Source organism: Zosterops lateralis, assembly GCF_965231275.1.
Source record: "Zosterops lateralis genome assembly, chromosome: 4".
NCBI lineage: Eukaryota > Metazoa > Chordata > Aves > Passeriformes > Zosteropidae > Zosterops > Zosterops lateralis.
Genome location: NC_139765.1, coordinates 11,810,313 through 11,830,700, shown reverse-complemented (window position 1 = coordinate 11,830,700; position 20,388 = coordinate 11,810,313). Strand labels below are relative to the sequence as shown.

General features: G+C 40.0%; 1 protein-coding gene across 13 annotated transcripts in view; it reads right to left on the bottom strand.

Moving 5' to 3' along the window:
- The window catches only part of ABCC9 (ATP binding cassette subfamily C member 9), a 69,086-nt gene that overhangs the window by 32,404 nt on the left and 16,294 nt on the right, over window positions 1–20,388 (bottom strand). For 10 of the 13 annotated variants that reach the window (XM_083860179.1, XM_083860174.1, XM_083860176.1 and 7 more), the window contains 12 exons: window positions 19,540–19,734; window positions 16,845–17,009; window positions 15,178–15,333; window positions 13,215–13,349; window positions 11,767–11,929; window positions 11,101–11,141; window positions 9,897–10,039; window positions 6,371–6,479; window positions 5,129–5,239; window positions 4,517–4,589; window positions 2,515–2,620; window positions 913–951 (listed from right to left, as the gene is read on the bottom strand). In XM_083860179.1, coding sequence (XP_083716305.1) covers window positions 913–951; window positions 2,515–2,620; window positions 4,517–4,589; window positions 5,129–5,239; window positions 6,371–6,479; window positions 9,897–10,039; window positions 11,101–11,141; window positions 11,767–11,929; window positions 13,215–13,349; window positions 15,178–15,333; window positions 16,845–17,009; window positions 19,540–19,734 — 1,436 coding nt within the window. The remainder of the gene's footprint in view (window positions 1–912; window positions 952–2,514; window positions 2,621–4,516; window positions 4,590–5,128; window positions 5,240–6,370; window positions 6,480–9,896; window positions 10,040–11,100; window positions 11,142–11,766; window positions 11,930–13,214; window positions 13,350–15,177; window positions 15,334–16,844; window positions 17,010–19,539; window positions 19,735–20,388) is intronic. The other 3 variants (XM_083860175.1, XM_083860177.1, XM_083860178.1) reach the window with 1 other exon arrangement.

Sequence of the window (20,388 nt, the reverse complement as noted above, 5' to 3'; positions counted from 1 at the left end):
TGAGGACAAACCAATGTCAGGAATCTTGAATCCAAAGATGTGCCCCCAGTAACACATGTAATAACACAGATGGACATGAATTTGTCACACAGACACCTGAACCTCTTCATGTTTCCATATAATGATGAGTGAGGTTCCATTTAATAGCTCTTGTGTTTCCTGAGCTTTTCACTTAGTATACCACAAGCTGTTTGCACAGAAACCATTTCAATGTACAAAAAACCACGTGGCAAGTGAAAGGTTTCCATTTAGCCCCTCTTGGCTTGGCAGCCTGAGAAGATGGTTCTGACTGTCTGGCTTGATGTGCACGACAGGAATACATGTCTCTGCATGACTCCCACAAATTATTAAGAAATAACTTAATAATAAATAACTCTCATCTGAAACAGGCTTGGCTGAATGACTACACCTAGACAGCCCCATGCATCAATGTCTAACAAGCCTGTCAAGCTGATTGCTCACTGGGAAAACAAAAATGCAGCTCCATATCTAAGGATGTCACATTTCTGGGCCATGCCTCATATAACTGAAAAACTGAGACCCAGCCCATCAGATTTGTCCTGGCCAAGATGTTTTACAGAAAGTTACACTGCCATGCTTCATTTCCCTGAGATGCCAAAGCAGTGACAACCCTGGCACCAGGACACACAGCTCTCACTGCAGTCAGCCTCCACAGCAACAGGGTATTTGAATCCTAGTGAATGCCTTTCAGGATTTTCCCAATACAACTGGGGAAATCTTAACATGCTTACAAATACTGTGTTTATAAAGAAATTCACTTAGCCTGCATTTCATCCCTGGATCAGTAGCTGCGTTAGTCATGCATGGAGAACCACATGGAAAGGGACTTAAAAGAGTAAATAGGACCTTTATTATGATTTTGCAATATACAGGATCCACTTAGTTAAATACCTGAAGTATCCTTCTGTATTCATCTGTCTGCCAGGCAGTCTGAAATTACCAGCAAAATATAACCTTGTTTGCATCAGCTATATCACAATCATAGTGTGCAATGAAAAAAATCTGAGGTGTTTGCTAAAACCTGAATTTCTTGGTGTTGTGGCAATGTACAGACTCCTAATCAACTGACAGTGTGATTCTATCTCTTGAACAATGTTAAACTTAATTTTTTTTCACAATTCATAATTACTAAACATTTAATAAGCTGCATCTATTATGTTTCTAAGATTTCTCATTTTTTAAATTTTTCCAAGGTTCCAAATCTTTATCTAAGAAAAATCAGAGTCTTTCTCAAATACTTCTTTCAAAACAATTTTGAGAATCATTTCGAGGTACATTCTACTTACTCATTTTATTTTTTTTTTATGACTGAGATAAACAATGCCTGATTGTGGTATAAAAACCTTCATTGCATATCTTAAATTACTAACTGTGGTAGGTCACATATTCTTCTTCCTTCAAAGCCTAAATTCATAGATAATTGAACTAAATTTAGTGTAGCCTTGGCTTCAACTGTACCTGCTACTCCAGTGAGATCATCTGTTTAGAATAGCAGAAAGTGAAGTACAGCTAGAGAGCAAAAATGCCATGAATACTATCACAGGAAAAGCAAAAAACATCCAGTTTACAACATTGCTGTAAGAAAAACATGACAAAGGAGTTTACTAGTCAAGGGATGGGGCAACAAAATATTGGTCTCTGTGACAAAATTCCTTCTTTTCTCAGCAAAAAGAAAATTGAGAGGGGTTTGACTTGGTAGTTTTAAAGAAACAGAACTGATGTTTAAAACCAAAGAACAAGTCTTGGGGTTACAGCACATCACTTCCACTGTCTCTGCCCTGCCTAGGCTTGAAGAGTGCTTGCTGCCCCACTTAGTTTCTGTGGGAAGTTCTCATTCACTGGTTCTGAATCCAAGGCCTGACCTCATGGGCAGTTCTCCTTTCAGAAACAGCTTTTGCCCAGCCTTTACTTTTAAAGTGTTTGGTGTGCTCAGGCTGCTTTTTGAGTGTATTCCTGGGAAGAGTGACACTGTTCCATAGGTGAGGCTTGGGTAAGGAGCAGGGAAGGAGAAAAGCATTGCTCACATGTAATTACATCTTTTTTTCTGCCAGCAGTAGCAGCAGTTCTGAGTGGAAATACATCCTTTCCTTGAGGCTGGCACCCCACACATCCACTGGGCTGGAGGAGCTCCACACTTTAGTGGGTACAGGAACAATGTGACAATGCTGACTTCAATTATAGTGAGTACTGAAGCCTATTTGATAAAAGGAATGACCTCTGCTTTCTATCCAGGTCATTTACTAGGCCAGTATATTAGATATTAATCACCAGACTAGCCTCTTTCCCTTCTTGGGGCACCTTGCTCTGCCTGCTCTGAACATGACAGAACAGTGAAAAATCCTTCCTGAGTTTGCAGGTGATGCATTCCAGAGAGGGTCTGGGTGATGGTAATCACTCAACATGCAGTTCTGAGGCATGAAGTTTACATTTCTCACAGCAAATCTCAGCCTCCTCCTTAAATGAATACAGCAATTAATAGCTATATAAACATACTTGCTCCAGTGAACTTTTCCCTCCAGGGTCTGCATCTCTCCCAATATAGCAAGGAGAAGTGAAGACTTGCCACAGCCAACTTGGCCCACAATCATTGTCATCTGACCTATGATAATAGTAAAAACAACAAAGCACCTTTTAAAAAAGAAAACAAAACAAAACCCCAGTTATACTCCACAAGGCCCAGCTACATGCAGCTCTAGAGCACTTGAACTGATTCAATAATTTTTTAGCATCCATTACATAAATGGGAGATATTGCTTGTATTCATCTATGGAAACATTAATGGATTGCAGTAACACACTAATCTCCAAAGGAATGAGACTTTTGCTCTTACCCACATTACATGTGTTTTATGGGACTGTGTTACTCTACGAAAGTTATTTAGGGTCAAATGATATATAGTGGGGATTGATTATTCAGCCTGGAAGTTCATGAATATTTAGACCAATATAATAAATGAACTGAAATTAATTTGGGCCAATCTAACAAACTGAAAGAAGACCCATTACTCTTCTCTGCTTTGCTGTACTTGTCCTTCCCCCCCACACACAGACACTTTCCTACCTCCAGTCCCACCCTGCAGTGACAATGGTGCTTCTCATATCTTCCCATAAACTGACTGAACTCACTGATTGTGGTGACCAGTGCATTTCACAGACTCACAGAATGTTTGTGTTGGAAGGGACCTTACAGGTCACCTCATTCCATCCCCCCACCATGGGCAGGGACACCTCCCACTATCCCAGGTTTCTCAGAGCCCCATCCAACCTGGCCTTGGACACTGCCAGGGATGGGGCAGCCACAGCTTCTCTGGGCAACCTGGTGCCAGGGCCTCACCACCCTCACAGGGGTGAGGTGAATTTCTTCCTCATATCCAATCTAAACCTGCTCTCTGTCAGTGTGAAGCCATTGCCCCTTGTCCTGTCACTCCAGGCCCTTGTCAACAGTCTCTCTCCATCTTTCCTGTGGGCCCCTTTAGGTACTGGAAATTTTCCAGTTAACCTTCTCTCCAGCTGGTAAGCCAAGGGTGTTATTCCTTCCAAAGGAGGCAAACTCTGGTTTACCCAGCCTGTGAACCCATGGCCTCAGACTGTAAACTCCTTGGAGCAAAGACATTCTGCTGGTGACACTTAATGCTACATGGAAACAAATCATACAGGCTTGGAGATTACTAAATTACCATGTGGCAGCAACCTAAAGTAATACTCTATTTTAAAACAAAGCCTTTGATAGGAGATAAAAATAAACCTTAAGACTATTTAATGAAATGCCAGCAGACAGTGTTATGAATATTGCAGCATTATCAGCAACAACAAAAATAAATAAAATTATTGTTGTTGTTATTATTAATAATTATAGGAAATAATAGTTGCTACTTTTCACACTTGCTATGCAAGTATTCCAGAACAAACCAGCATTTTGTAAACCTGTGGAATCCCTAGCCAAAGACATTGAGGATGCAAGAAATTACAGGAACTCAGCTTGATAAAGAGGAACTTCTTGAGAGACAAAATAATTAAGGATTTCTTGACAGAAAAACTCCATCTTCTGAATGAAAATAGTTGTGAACTGGAAGACTGTAATGTTGATAAATGAAGGAAAAGTGTAATACATGAGTGTTGCTGAAAATAACATACTGAGTTATCTGAACCCTTGGTTTGAATGAGTCTGGAGTTCTTTTTTTTTTTTTTTCAGTTTCTCTTTTAAAAATAATAATGATGTTTTTTCAACCATTTCTTCATGTTTATTCTAAATCTTCACTTTGTGATATTATAGAACTATATAAACTATATAGATAAATAAAAGCCACATAATTTATCTAATGATATTGCTAAATGAACAACACAGCTCATCTCATGACCTTGTGTATACTTTTAACCTCTATTTTTTCTTATAAAATTCTAAATATGTACCTTTGTGCCATTCAAAACATCAATAAGTAGAATTAATAACAATTTGACATTATATATTTCATGTTTAAGGTGTGCTTTCATCCTACCTGTTGGGATTCTAATGTTTATGTTGGACAGTGTAGCTAAACCACTTCCCCACGAAAAGTATCCATTGGTCACCTACAAAACAATTATCACAAGTCAGATATTTAAACACTGGAGGGGAAAAAATTAGAATGATTAATTCATATTTAAAACACCTTCACAAAATAAACCTGTGATTAATAGATATGATGTGGTATGGTTGTACACACAGAGAAAAAAAGCAAACTAAGTTTGTAAAGATTACCAAACCCCCAAAAAATCGCAAATAAGAAAAGATAAATACACAAATGTACATAATGTATGTAAGGCAAGAAAGGGATGATCTTTAGCTGAGCTCTATTTACTAAATTCTTTTATGCTGTCAAATATGAGACTAAAGACTTGGACATTAGACTCATGAAGCCTCTTTGTTTCCTGAGAAGACAGAAAATAATTGTAAAAACTGATCCGAAGCTCACTCTTCCCACTGTAAATTTGGCTAAAGTGCTAACTTATTTAAGGGCTTGCTCTTAACATGGAAAATTTGAAATAAGAACAGCAATTGGGCACCATCAGGTGCTGTTCCAGGAGGACCTGCTCTCTATTTTCATGAAGGAAAACATTTTCTAAACCACCTTAATGGCCACATCATCAATCTCCACAGGCCGTGTCTGCTTCCTTGCTGGCTGCTCGTAGCTCTCGAGCTGATACCTCAGGGGCTGCCTCCTGTTGATGGCCTTGGTGTGCTACACAGAGAGAAGTGAGAACAGGAGAAAGGTTGGAATCCTCATGAGAAGACAGCATTTGGTGCCCTGTAAAGCAAACGATCCCTTTCCTACCACCATTCCAGCTCGGGAGAAGCAGCCAGTGCTTTTCAATATGTGATAATACAGATACACCACTGTCATCCGTACATTTTAAATTTTTTAAATACCCTTAACTGAAGCACAGAAAATATTGGGATTGTTTGCTTCCCATGCATAACCATCCAAAATTTCATCTCTACCATCATTCTCAAACCCTCTCCCCATCACCTTCAGTCTCTGTAGGACTAAGCAAAAGGTGGGCAGGACAAATAAAATAAAAGCTGAAACAATCTCATTTTTGTTTCTTTTGTTATCATTGTTAGCCCAGAAAAACAAGAGGGGTGTTGTTTCAGGTTGGCAAGCTAAAATAGAATTTATTTTGTGATACTCCTTTCCTTCTGTTGCCATCTTCAAGTTTCAGTCACATTTCAAATTGTACAGTCAGTTTGAAACTGTTGAAATATATAGCTTTAGAAAAATGTCAAGATGAAAAAAACCACCTTTTCCCAAGTCATCTTCATTGTGGTTTTTGTCCTCAAATTTTACTCCAATTCACACTCTGTTTAGTAGTCCAGAAACAGCATTTTGGAATTAATTCCTATTTCAAAAAGTTTAGTGTTGTTTTTTTCCACTTTTAATTCTGAATTTCCCAAAGCAGGAACTGATCCTTCTTGGAACATCCCTGGAAGGATGCCCAGTATAAGATGGATTGTACAGGCAATATACAGTACAAACCCCATAACCACAAGAAATCCACCTGGGCCTTCTATAAAAACAAAGAAGGTTGAATTTTAGTCATATTTAAATATGTTGGCATATTATGGTTGGTTTTGGTTGGGATTTTTTTTTTTTTTTTTTTTGCTATTGACACTCAGGCAATGCTAAAGTGAGTTTAGGGACCCTTCATGTCATAAAAACACAGAGATTAGGACATAAAAGGGGCAAGACTGGCCAGTATTAGAGCCAGGGTAGAAATCAAAGTTCTTGGGCTCTGTCAGCTTGGCCTCTGGTCTTGTATGGGGCTATATGGCCTCTCTGCTTTGAAATTCATGGTCATAAAGCAGAACTTACAAGTCCTGTGTGCTTCTTACAGGATTCATAAGGTACAGAGCTGTCTCCCCCTCTCCAGCTGTCATCTCCAATCTCATCACTCAGGAGAAACTCATTCAGCTTCTGAACACTTGAAAGAAAACAGGGCAGTGAGTTACATAAACCCAGGTTTCCACGAATACATTTCCTTTTTTGTGCAGTCATGCCAGCAGGATTTATCAGAAATGTTCCAAAAGAAGTTCATGGGATACTTTCATCTGCCACCCTGATGGCAAATGAAGATTTATGTGTGTGGAAGAAAGACAGATGAAAATAATTAAGCATTGTACTGGTAGCTGGGAATGAAGAGCAGAGCAAGTCATGAGGGTGCCAAGGGAGCTCCATGGGAATGGTTTCCCTCTTGGCAGGCTTATGTCTTCTGTGCCTTTCTCAGGCTGCTGCAGTCAGGGTGCAGAAATAAGTCATTCACCCACCTCTATCCTCTGGAAATGCCAGGGCAGTGGGTGCATCCTGACACAGCTTTTGCATCTTATAAAAAAAGACATTAAAGCTATTAGAGACTGTCCAAAAGAGGTCATGAGGATGGTGGAGGCTCTGGAGGGAAAAGCATATGAGGAACAGTTGAGATCACCTGGCTTGTTCAGGCTGGAGAAGAAGACACTGAGGAGAGATCTCACAGCAGTTCTGCAGCCTCCTCACCAGGGGAAGTGAAGGGGCAACTACTGATCTCTGCTCCCTGTGACAGGACTCAAGGAAACAGCATGAAGCTGTGTCAGGGAGGTTTAGGCTGGACATCAGGAAAAAGGTCTTCACCCAGAGGGTGGTCAGGCACTGGAACAGGCTCCCCAGGGAATGGTCATGGCCACAACAAGGCTGACAGGGTACAAGGAACATTTGAACAATGCTGTGAGACACAGCGTGGGTTTCCTGCAGGGCCAGGAGCTGGACTCAATGATCCTGGTGTGTCCCTTCCAACTCAGCGTATTCTGCGATTCCATGGTTCTATGCACTGCATGCACACAGAGGCTGGAGAGTGCATGCCTCAGCACAGCCATGGCCAGCCCCAGAGACACAGCAACTCTTTGCCTAGCTCTTAAAATTGTCCACTGGGAAACACAGCATACAGGCTTAATTAATTATTCATCACAGGAGGATTTGATCCTCTTTCTGTCCCCCTTCCTTTCAGAGTGCCATAAGCACCTGGGTCTTTATCATTCCAGGGAAAGAATGAACAAAATCACACACCAGTCATGGTGAAACGATTACCTTGCAAAAACTAAAATCAAGGTGCATTGGGCCAGAGACTGAGAAATCAGGACATATGCCCTCAGATTAGTGATTTGAGCATTAATCTGCAAGTGGGAAAGTAGTTCACTTCAAAGCCAGTCTGTGTTTTTTTTTATTAAATTATCAATAAACCTTCAAGCCACAGGGAGACAGGTTAGAAAGAAAGCATTGTCATTATTTCCTCCTGCCAGGATGCCTATTCCTATCACCTCTTTTGAACAGAAAATTTATGTGCCTCATAAATTCTGATATGTTTCCATATCAGAATTTCAGTCTTACATAAGGGGCTAAGCAAGAAATAATTTTGTTGTCGAACATACAAGACCTTGCTTTCATCATGAATCTAAAATGACATCAACCCTTATTTTGCACTTGAATGAAGTACCCTCAGAAGTTTTAGTGGCACTAGAACTACTCTTGAACAGAAAATTGAGATTCTGACCAAAGTATAAGCTCTGAATCACGAAAATAATAAGCACATACTCATATATGTATTTGATTGAGGACAGACCCATGGAGTGGCCAAATACACATTCTTTATCCTTCACTTGGGGGACATGATGTTCATGGGAGAAAGATGCTAGGAAATGAGTTTGACAAAGGATGCAGTTTGTTTTGGCAAATCTGGTCATTGAATAGTGTCCTGTGGGGTGGCCAGCAGTGTAAAGGAAAATGTACACACCATTTTGATATTAGGGCTATGCTAAACATAGTACAGAGATGCAGAGGCTTGGATGATTTACAGAGGAGCTTGGAGATTTTCCACTACTCAGAAATAATTTTCAACCTAGGGAAAACGTCTCATGTGGCCCTGCTCCTGCTGCTGCTTTGATAAAAATAAACTCTGTTTAATTATTTTTGTTTTTTAAAGTCAGTGTGGTACTGGCAAATCACAGCTGTGGAGCCCAAAGTCTCCTTGACTGATGTTTGGTATTACCATTACCCACCTAAAAGAGGCAGTGACAGCAGCAATGCATTATCTTGCCAATGTGACTCAGCCTTGGCATGAAGGAATGATGTTTCTGGGTGGGAAGGTTAGTTCTGTCTTCACATCCTGCTAGTGCTTGGCATCTGACACTCTACTGCCAACCAGATGTCACTTTGCACCTCTTGGGACACCTTGGTAGTGCGTAGGTCTGCACAACCACCCCTCTAACTGTGACTCTGTCCATACAAGCCACTGACACAATACCCAAAAGCCTGAAATTTGACTGAGATCAATCTACTCCTTCAAGATTAAGTGATCTATAGCCCAGTATGAAGGAAGCTGCTTTGTTGGGCTCTTTTACAGAAATAAATACCTGGAACAGGATGCAGGACATCATTAAATTCTCACCCTCAGCCCAATGCAGTTTATATGGAGGTAAGGTTAAGACAGTTACTCTTCCTTGCTTCAGCAGGGCTGGTCTTGCTAGAGAGCTTCACACCAGGCTCTCTCACCCCCTCAGAGCTGACAAGAGCCCAGAGAGTGCTAGGGAAGGGCCGTGGTGGGTAACCACAGTGTGAGAGGAGGAGCATCTCCCAAGGAAGGACACTGCAGCTCTGAATCCAAACTGCCAAAGTTAATGAAATTGTAAAAATAATGGAACAGTAGGAATCATAGAAACACAGAGTGGTCTAGGTTGGGAGGAATCCTTTAAGCACCTCATTCTGACACCCTGCCATGGGCAGGGACACCTTCCACTATCCCAGTTTGCTCAGAGCCCCATCCAGCCTGGCCTTGCACACTGCCAGGGATGGGGCAGCCACAGCTTCTCTGGACAACCTGTGCCAGGGCCTCCCCATCCTCACAGGGAACAGTTTCTTCCTCATATCCAATCTAAACCTCCTCTTTGTCAGTGTGAAGCCATTCCCCCTGGTCCTGTCTCTCCAGCCCCTTGTCCAGAGTCTCTCTCCATCTTTCCTGTGGGTTCCCTTCAGGCACTGCAAGGCCACAATGAGGTCATCCCAAAGGCTTCTCCTCTCCAGGCTGAACAATCCCAATTCCCTCAGCCTTTCCTCCCAGCAGAGCTGCTCCATCCCTGTGATTGCCTTGGTGTCCCTGCTCTGGCCTGGCTCCAGCAGCTCCCTGTCCTTTCTGTGCTGTGTTTCTTTGTCTCTGTGCCATGCAGTAAAAACAAAGGGTCCCTGTGATTTCTCTCACATCTTTAGCATCAGAGTCCCACCTCATAACACTCTTCCATGTGAGCATGTAGAAACAACCTTTTCTGGTACTGAACATGAGTGTTCAGGAGTTGGAGGAAGGAGAAGAACCACATACCTCACAATGGCCTTGACTGCAAAACGCACCACGGTGGAGAGCAGGAACAGAGGAGTGACCAGGATGTGGAACAGGGACAAGGATGCAAATGCCTGGGCAGGCTGCAGTGGCTTTTCATTGGTGTATGCATAAGTCACAAAGGTCTGTCACATCAGGGAAACAGCATGTCAGGACAAGGATTCTTGAACAAGATGAACGAGGACAGCAAGCAAAATATTTTGCTCAGCTAAGTCTAATAACTACCTCAGTTCACTGAGAATCAGAGTAAACTGAAGAGAAAGGTGTGTTCTGCTACAGCAAAATAGATTTTTAAATCTTGCCAGTGATTTCTAGAGGTGTACACATTGAAGAGTGAAAAAATTTTCATTGTAAAATCCAGCATTTGATTACAGCTTTGTAATTGACTTTAGGGTTTACAGGAAACACACAACCCAGAAAAAATAATAAATCTGTGAGAATCTAAACAAATCTTAGGGTTTTTTTTCACAGATGCAGAATTCTGGTCATAATGTTCCAGTTCTTGTACACACTCTCAGCATACCCTGCCCTCAAAATTTGGTCTATGAAAGCTCCTTACTGACCAGCATGGCACAGCTCCTCTAGTGCATGAAGCTGAGATTTAAACTGGGCTAGAGGACAAGCAAAATTTATTCCTCTTTAAAATGCAGTGTACCCTTTCTTGAAAGCTCAAATGGAGCCTCATGATGCATTTTGAAACAGGAATAAGTTTTGCTGCTAAAGAGACAAGAAAAGACACTCAAAAACCCTTTCAAAATTAGCTTAACAAAATGGATCTTCTTTCAAGTTGTAATGATCTCTTTCTTTCCCTTCCCTCCCTTCCTTCCTTCCTTCCTTCCTTCCTTCCTTCCTTCCTTCCTTCCTTCCTTCCTTCCTTCCTTCCTTCCTTCCTTCCTTCCTTCCTTCCTTCCTTCCTTCCTTCCTTCAAAAAATTCAAGATGTAATGGTTTTTCTTTCTTATTGTAAAAAATTATTTTTCTCTTTGGTTTTATCAATCCATCTTCTGGGAATGAAAACTTTCAGGGTAGTGCTCTCCTACAGTTATCAGAGGCACCTTAATTCATCTGCTGATTTTATGAAGAATAGGTCCTACAGTAACAGTGGTGCCCTTTCTTTCTTTTTACACCCCTCCCCCCATTCTCCTCTCCCTTTTTTATAAGGAAAACTGAGAAAAACCATATCTTACTGCAAGAACAGCTGCTATTGGTATGGCTGCATTCATAAAAACTGGGAAAGAGAAATAAAATAAGCATTAGATTACAGGAAATAAAAAAATTTTACAGTAAATATATGACACTAAAATAATCCATTTATTTCTAATTCAAGTAATTAAAACTCCCAAAGGAAAATCAGTCTGCAGGAAGAAATTTCCTTCCCTGATAGTCGGAGACCTTAAACACACCAACAAATAAGCCATGGAATTCTCTCATTTGTCTACTCTACTAAACTAGGATAAAAACCATTGTGTGCACAAGTAATATGAAACACAACTAAAACATTACTCAACCCTTCTACATTGCAGAAAACACAATTTCTATGCAGAAAACATAATTTATCTTTGCTGCAATCAGAGTTGCCAATATTATCTGGAACCTTCTTACTATAAAGCATCTCCTAACTATAATATGACAACAAAAGTAACAGAAAACTTACTGCAAAAAAAATCAAAAATATGTATTTTATCCTTTCGAATTTCTGTGTTATGTGTTTATCATGCCTTTTAATTTTAATGACATTACACACAAATAAAATTGTCACAGGCACAGCTTTATCACTCTTTAGTTGAAGCTGGGAGGAATGCTGACATGAAAAACAGGATACTTTTCCAAGCACTAAAAACACAGTTACTTACTGGAAAGAGATGTATGAAGTGCAAAGGTTTTGAGACTGGTGAGCTCTTTCATTCTCGTTTCTTCCACACTTGTACAAAAGATGTGCTCCCAAGCATAGAGCTTTAATAGCTTAATGCCTTTCAGTATCTCATTGGTTTTCTTTAATCTCTCAGTAGAATAGTCCTTCATTTCAAGAGAAAATCAGGGGAAAAAATTGATTATTGTTTGTAGTCTTAATTACAACCCTCTTTTCACCTCACTTCTGTTGTTAAATTCATTTAAAAATAATTTTGTTCATTTGTAATTCTGTACGGGTGCCATACTGAGAAAAAAAAAATCATTTTCTTTGGAGGTATTAAAATATTTACAACCATTAGGGGAAATTAAGTGACTCTTTTCTGCAAAGAAAAATAACTCAAAACTTTCCAACCCTTCAAAAAGAGGGTGAAACTCAGGGAGCTGGGTTAGTAGGTCAGTGGTGTCCATAATAATAGACAGAAACTTAAATGTGTGTATTTGCTGATGCAAGAATCATTCTGGGATCCAGTTGTGAAAATAAATGAGATATTATTTGCATTTAGCTAATTTCCCCTCATCAGAAAACAATAATCATAAGTTTTGGTAAAATCATGAATTTTGATAAAATCATAATCCAAAAGAGGTTTTGAGTCAGAGGAAGTCAGAATGGAGCAGCAGGAAAGATCATTTCTGAAAACATGCAAAGATAAGTCCTCTGTTCAATTTGTACATCTTATAAAAACTGACACAACTCAACAGGACTGAAGTGTGCTGGCAATTAGATCCATGCATCAATAATTTGCTTACTGAATATTAAGATAAAAAGGATGTCTAAATATTTGGCAACTTAAACATCAAAGGTTTATTTAAAAAGTTCAAAGGCCACAGCAAAAAAGTTAAAAATTAGACAAAGGAGTACGAAACATTTCTAATTGGTGAACAAAATGAGGCAGAAAAATAAACTTACAGCACTGAAGAATTTAGATGTGCATAGATAATAATCCAGCAGTGACAACTGATTTTTAGAGAATACAAAGCTTGGGCTGAGGGTAAAAAGTCTCTAGACTTTACAGAGGGAGGCTGTGCACATTCTTTAATACTTTCCTGCTATAATTTATCAGTCATTTGCACTGTTTGCTGACATCCCATGAAATACAACATCTGCATGTGGGAATAACACCCTTTCATGGAATGGAATTCAGATGAAATTGTGCTAGTTGGATTAAAAATACTCTTTGCAGAGATGGCAGGTCAAGGCCCACATACTTCTTTGAGATTCTCTTCTGACAAATTGTGAGGAAGGAAGAGACTCTAAGCCACAGAAAAAATAACCAGGGAGGGACAGTGAAACTGAGGGATGGCCTGCCCAAACCACACAGTGGTTTTCACTAACTGCAAGAACAGAACCCAAAAATCCTGCTCTCATTTCTGGATCACAAATGCCACTTACAAGAGTGCTTTTTTGAGCCTCAGCCAGCTTGGTGGCTATGAAGTACTGGATGGGAGCTAAGAGCACAATGACAGCAGCCCCAACCAAGGCACTCACTCCCAGTAGGTTATAGAGGAGGATCACACCCATTATTATCTGTGAAGAGAAAAGCAACACAGAGAAAGAAAAAAAAGTAGGCTTCAATATGCCAGAGCCACACCAAGAGAAAAATGTTTGTTCTTCTGATAAACATTTAAATGGTTCATAGGAATCAGTTGAGCCTCTACTTCAGGAGGTCACATTTGGAAAGTGTGGGAAATAAACCCAGAAGCCTTTCTTTTTGACATTAACTAAATAGTTTGTGTTAGTGCCTGGTGGTTCTAATTCCAGACTGGGTTTCCACAAAACTAAAGGAGGACTAAAATGATGGTGCTTGCCCTGAAGCATTTTACAGAGCTCCTGGCCTCAAGTCCTGTTTACAGTAGAGCTCCTTACCTCACTCTGGAAGCATTCAGAGGTCTTAGGGCTGTCATGGATCACAGTTGCATTCTGTTGTAGTGTCCCTGTGCAACTGCAGGCAGAGGGACATTGCAGACAGGCACTGAAGCATGAAGCAGATGTGCTGAGACTGACACAAACTGAGCTTGGGCATCAGTACCACACAGCTCTGGAGGAAAATGCTGCCTTAGTCCTGCAAAGGGTTTGGGAACACTTCCCACAGAAGGTTACCTGGGAATGGCTGTGATGTGACTGCTGTGATTCTGGTTCCTGAGTTAATTCAAGCTCTGCTATATAAATATTGCTATTAAAAGCTCCACTTTATGGTAGAGAGATGTCCTCAGTGATAAGAGGGCATACAGAATTAGTTGCATATCTCACAGTTTTATCTCTTTAAAAAGTCTGTCTTTAAATCTCCCTTCTTATTATACAACATCAAAAGTAAGAATCAATGAAGTTTAACATTTTTAAGCAATATTTAGCGTTTCAGATTCCTGTACTACAAATTACCATACCTAACCACAGCATTCAGATGCCCTGTTCATTTAATAACTTCCAAAGTATTGATAGCAACATTTCCATCCACTTCCCAGGATGTGAAACAGTTAAATGAAACCCTATATATTTTTTCTAATTTCTGTTTCCATGTGGCCTTTTTTGCCTTTTTTTCACAAATTATTTCATGATATTCTAAACCCTATTCAACCCATTAGTAGTAGTAATTACTGACTAATAAAATAAATTACTGATACAGTTTCAGGAAATTCAGCAAAACAGATCTACTATAAGAGTTGGTTCTACCCCTTTAAAATACTCTTTAATGCCAGTGGGATCACTGAAAGGTAAGTGCCAAGCACACCCTGATATAAAATTCTGAAGAGGTTACAGGAGTCCAAGCCTCATGGAAAATCACGGAGCATGTCTCAGGTCATTAAATCATGGGCATTGTTGGAGATTTCTTTCAAGCTAAATAATCTCAACCTTTCCTTCCTACAGATCTGCCTCCATTTCTTTCCCAGGTTTGTTAAGAAGTAGATGTGTTCAGTGACTAAGTTTGCTTAGATGAGATCTCCTCTGAGCATTGTCAAGTGTTCACTTCAGTCATGGAACACGATTCAATTGCTGTTGGTCCTGCCACAAAACCCAGTAACAAGTGGACACTGAAGAAGCAATGCTTAGTGCTGATGCCAGGTGGCAAAATAAAAAAGCAATGGATTTGTGTCAACGGGGGAAGAAATATGAACAGGAAAAGGATTGCAGGTGCTCATTCTTCAAGTCATAGACATGGAAATTCTGCTAAAAAACCCCTCTCTCTTCACTGGCCCTTGGAGAGACACCTTTCCAGCACTTGGGCCACCTTTCTGCTTGTTAATCTTAGTGAGAAGTGCAGGTTCCCCTCTGGATTTTGTGGCAGTGTCCCAGACATACAGTGTCCTCAGCCAGGCTGGAGGATCTCTGAAATCAGGCCCTGACTTGGATGCTCTACCTGAACAGGCATTGCCCACAGATTGGGGCACAGGAACAAGAACCACATCAACTGGTTGGTTTCTATGGCAACCAAGTTATTGATTTGTCCCAGTGTCATCTCTCCCATGGACAAGTTGGATGTAGAAAGCCTCAGGATCTTATTATATATCATTGCCTGTAAGAAAGGGGGGAAAAATGAAGTTATTAAAACAATGTAATTATAAAAGAACATTATCAGTGGGATATTTCAAACTGCATCATCAGCCTCTACCTAGGACAGCCCTTCTCCCAGTCTCTCACCTGAGACAGAGAGAAATGGAGACAGAGTGAGAGAAAGCACAAGAGAGAGAACTGACTTTAAAAAACTCCAATTCCTCTTAAAAGGTTTGTTGCTTAATGCAGACCTAAAATAGAACAAACAATGACAACAAAATATCAAAATTTAGGAAATTGGCCAAAGAAGCTTTTTTAACAAGCATCTGCTGAGCCTGCTTTTCTGTGACACTGTCTGTCAAAGCGATCCTTTTTTCTGATAAGACAGGTAAATTCATGCTGTGAAGTTTGCTCAGAGTGGGTATGTGCTCGTTTGGGTTTCTCTCCCTTACCTGGCCATTCCTTTCCATAAAATTTGTAGGAGTTTAACAGGGATTATAATTAATCAGGGCTTACATCTACTGAATTTTAAAGACAAATATTGTGAGGCCAGTTTGCAGTTATGACCAAACATCAAATGCTGCAGCTCTGAGGAAATTTTAAAAATAGTGTCCTTTTTGACCCATTTTCTTCATGAATAAAGTGTATCCTGTAGAATTAACCAAAAATGCCTGGTGAATTAAATCAGCTGCATATAGCCCTAAAGAGTCCCAATTTTGGTAAGTGGGAGTCACAAAAAGGAGTCACTAAAAGGAAATAATCAGGAGCTCTTTCATCCCCAAGTCTGTACTATCTATCCTGGGAGAAGGCAGAAAATGTTCGAAGCAGCTCCATCAATCAGAGCAAGTACAAAAAAAATGAGCCTCTATGCTGAGATGATATTCCCATGGTTAGTTACATCTGGCAAAACATCACTTCCAGCTTCTGCCTGTGGAGTTTTGTCTGTGCAGAGCCCTGCTACACCCCCCACAACGTGCTGGGCTGGAGCTGCTGGCTCCAGTTCATAACAAGGCTCTCACAGAGGGTTAAGGGATGCTGGGGTTACAGACACAGCCCTGCAGATGAATCACTCCCGTCCCATCCCACAGGGCTCTGTGCTAAAGGGCACAAAGATCCAGAGTCACCACTCCCAGTGCATGCACAGCGTTCCCATAAAACAAGGACACTTTGCAGATGACTCTGTCCACAGTCAGCAAAAGCAAACTCATAAGCAAATGAACAAAGCAGGTGCAGAGCCAAAATGACACTTCTGATCTTCATCTATCTGACATTGTAAAGCTGTGTTTTTATATGCATGGGTTTTTAATGGGTGTTAAACTTCCAGCAGATAAGGATGATGGGATTAGTTTTTAGCAAAAGGAATTCCTGCCAGCAGTTTGCCAGCACTACTTTGTCCAGTTTTCTGTATAAAAATACAGCACATATCTTCTCTGAAACCATCATTTCAAGTCAGTCTTCAGATAAAGAATGAGGCAAATGAAACCACAAAGCTGGAGCTGTTATTAGTGAATCTTCTGGCAGATCTTTGCTCACCAGCAAGGCACCCCGCAGGTTGATGCCAGTCTCTGTGGTCACATAGTAGGAAGCCTGCAGGAATGTTCTCTGCAGAATAAGGGCCAGGAACAGAAGGACTGCCAAGACATAAACATTCCTGAGGAATTCCTCTGATGAAAGGTAGGAGTTTGATGGATCCTTCACCTGAAAAGAAAGGAAAAAATGATGCAAGTGCCATAGAAGGGATTGTATATTCCCCAAAAGCTGGAAACAAGCAAATTGAATAATTGCATTAGAATAAAACATACTGTGGTATTATGGGAAACTTATAGAGATCAGATTTCTCACTAACCTCTATGTTAAAATAATTTGGATACAAATTTAAAACTCCACTCCTGTTCCAAAGACAGAAGATTGAGATGTTTTAGCAGTTCTAAAATGATTTTGTTTTAGCAGGAAAGGAACAATAAGATCACCATGTCTGCCTTGTCTTTAGTTTCCCCATCAAATTCTGGTGATTTGTAGAATAGAAATGTTACTCAGTAGAAAATAAAGCTCATTCCACCTACCCCAAGGAGAAGCTGCAAGAAAATATTTTTTATTATATGGGATTATGTTATTTATGTTGCATTTGCATATTCTGGAAACAATGCCTTCCACAAATATAGTCTATGATACCCATAAATTCTGAATAACATAAGACTATACACGCCAGTATTCTGCATAAAATGAGATTTAAATGTTTTAACGTGGAAGAGAAAAAAAAATCTTGTTTAAAGCCCTTTGCTTTAATTTTCTAGTTTTTGTGTTCACTGTTCTGCTGTTTCAGGCAGAAAAGGAAACAAATGTACCAAAATACTCCAAGGAAGACTGTTCCTTTGGTATTTCCGACCCAGCTGGAAGCAGGATGTACTGGAATTCTTACAGGGGAAAAAAAAAAAAAAAAAAAAAAAAAAAAAAAAAAAAAAAAAAAAAAAAGAAGGAAAAAGCCTGTTCTACTGAAATATCCAGCCTGATTCTGAGATGAAAGGAATAGGCAATATAAGAAAGAAAGCCATCTGCCCAAGATTCCTTGAAAAAAGGGTTGCTTAAGTGCATGAATTATGAGATATATATATTTAAAAACTTTTCTCTTAATATTATGCTGCATCTAACTTCCCCTTGTTTTCATAGTGGGGACATCAATAAGAAAATAATATTTGTAGATACCTTTTTAATGTAGATAGAGTTCTCAGGAATTAAGGCAGAATAAGCATAAAATTAAACAATATTCACATTAATTGGAACTAGAGAGAATTTAAAGGAGAAATGTTTAATAGCAAGAACAACCAAGAGAAAGTTTATCAAAATCCATAAATTAAAGGCAAATGCATTCTGAAATGTATCCAAGAGAAATAGTGACTGTCACCAAGCCAAGTGCTTTCAAGATCTCCAATGATTCCAATCTTCCCTTCAGCCAATGCTCATTAAAACCTTAAAAAGCCATAACTGAAGCCACTACACTGAAGAATATAAAATATAAAGGAAGCAAACAAGGTACAGATTCCTAAATCTGAGATCCAGGAATTATTTTCAAGCTTAAATAATTTGTTTGTTCTACATGCAAAAAATCCAAACATGTTTCAAGGCAAAACATGCATTTGCCTTGTAATTTTGTGGCTCAAATCCAGCATGCACAGGTTCAGGGATGATAAAAAGCTTTATTTCATAAGCTATACAATTAAACTCTCCTTCAGTGCAGTGAAAGCCTCAAGCCAAATTGGGACCATCAGTCAAGAAAATGAAATGTCAGGAGTGAGCAGCCAATGAAAAGATATTTGGATAGTGATGGCAGTCAAATACTTTATCTGGAGAGGATAATGCTATTCCATTACATACCTATCTACTCATTCAGAGATAAAACACTCCAAAAACTGTATGCAGATGTTTCTCTATCAGAAGACAAATGCAGGAAAATGTCTTTGTCACTTTTTCTCTGCTGTCAGTAAAATAATTTTAACTGTATCTTTTCATTAATTACTCATAAATTCTTTTTCTTATGACAGAAAATGTTCTGTACCAGAGGCTTGCTCAGCATTTAGAGGTGATGCCTGAAAATTCAGTCTCAGTGAAACTTGAAATGAGCACTGACCTGGCATCTCTTGTGCATCTCTAGTATCAAGAACACCATTGAGTAAAGTGGATACTTTTCAATTTCTCAATATGTGCCAACACAGTTCATCACAGCAGCAATCAATACAATTAGCCACAAACAGGGACTAGCTACTCTCAGCCTCCCAGTAAAAAAAAAAAAAAAAAAAGATTTGGGAGAACTCAAAATTGTCAGTGAAGTATAAACTGACAAACGGACAGGATTTAAGCAAAATTCCCAGGCTGGACGCATCATTGAGGCACCATCAGTGTGTGTTCTGCCTGAGACAAACAGGCACAGTTGAAGAGAGCAGAAAAAGTCGTTCCTTCTTCCCAGAACTGCTGGGATGACTCCATCAAAACAGATGGCTGGGGAGCTGGGAGGAGCCTCCACGACCTATGTTCCATTCCCACCCAAGGCTCCCACTGCTCAGGTTTATAACTTGATTGTCTCTCACAACAGAAATACTCAATTTGCTTGAGAGAAACTGTGAAATAACAGTGATGACCACAGACCTATCAAAGCATGCAGCCATTTGTCTTAAATACCTGATATGACTCTAAAACTACTACCAGAGCCTTTCAATCCACATTGTCAGGTTACCTTTTCTGTGGTATTTATATTATTGGTTGTATTCTGGAAGCCCTGGACAATTCCAGAGATGCAGAGTGGCCCAGCAAAGCCCAGCAAGTCGGCCAGGTAGCGGAAGGTGCTGCTGAGCAGGATTGGCCGTCCAAAAGCACTGTACATGGCCAACCAAATGGAGGGACTCCGGTTGGGATGGTCCTCCACCTTTTTCTGGAAAACAGAAAAGGGTATGCAGTGCATTAAGAGAAGCCCCCCCAGGCTTTATATGGCAACATTCCTGTCTGGATGCCCAAATGTTCCTGAAAGGTGGTTTGGACCAGCTGAGGCAGCAAACATGTAATTATTGACAGATTTCAGACATTCTTCACAGCAAATTCCAGTTCTACCTCCCCTTGGTAACTGTGGTTTCTCACCTCTATATCCCACCACTTTCCTCAACCTGTGGACACAGTAATGCAAGCACAGATTATCATCCTGGCAGGCAGCCGTGTCCCTTGTCACGTGCGTGCTCAGAGGAAGGTCTGACATTTCAGCCCTTTGCTCACGTGGGTAATCCTGGTTTCACAAGCGGTAAAGGCTTCTGATTGCAGGAAAAATACATCACAATTACAGGAATATAGTTTAATTTAATTTATCTGGATTTTTTTCCATCTCTTGGAAGCCTTCCAGGATGACAGACTTCAACCAATCAATGATAACTGTGCTCAAAAAATGAAAGCAGCAGACCAGGACGGGAGGTAAGATTAAATCAACTAAGGGTCCTTTCTAGCCCTCAGATCTGTGAATTTACAGAGTATCAGAGCTTTTAGCTAAAACACCAACTAGCAGACATGGCTTTGTGTAATCAGAGGAGTTCTAATACTC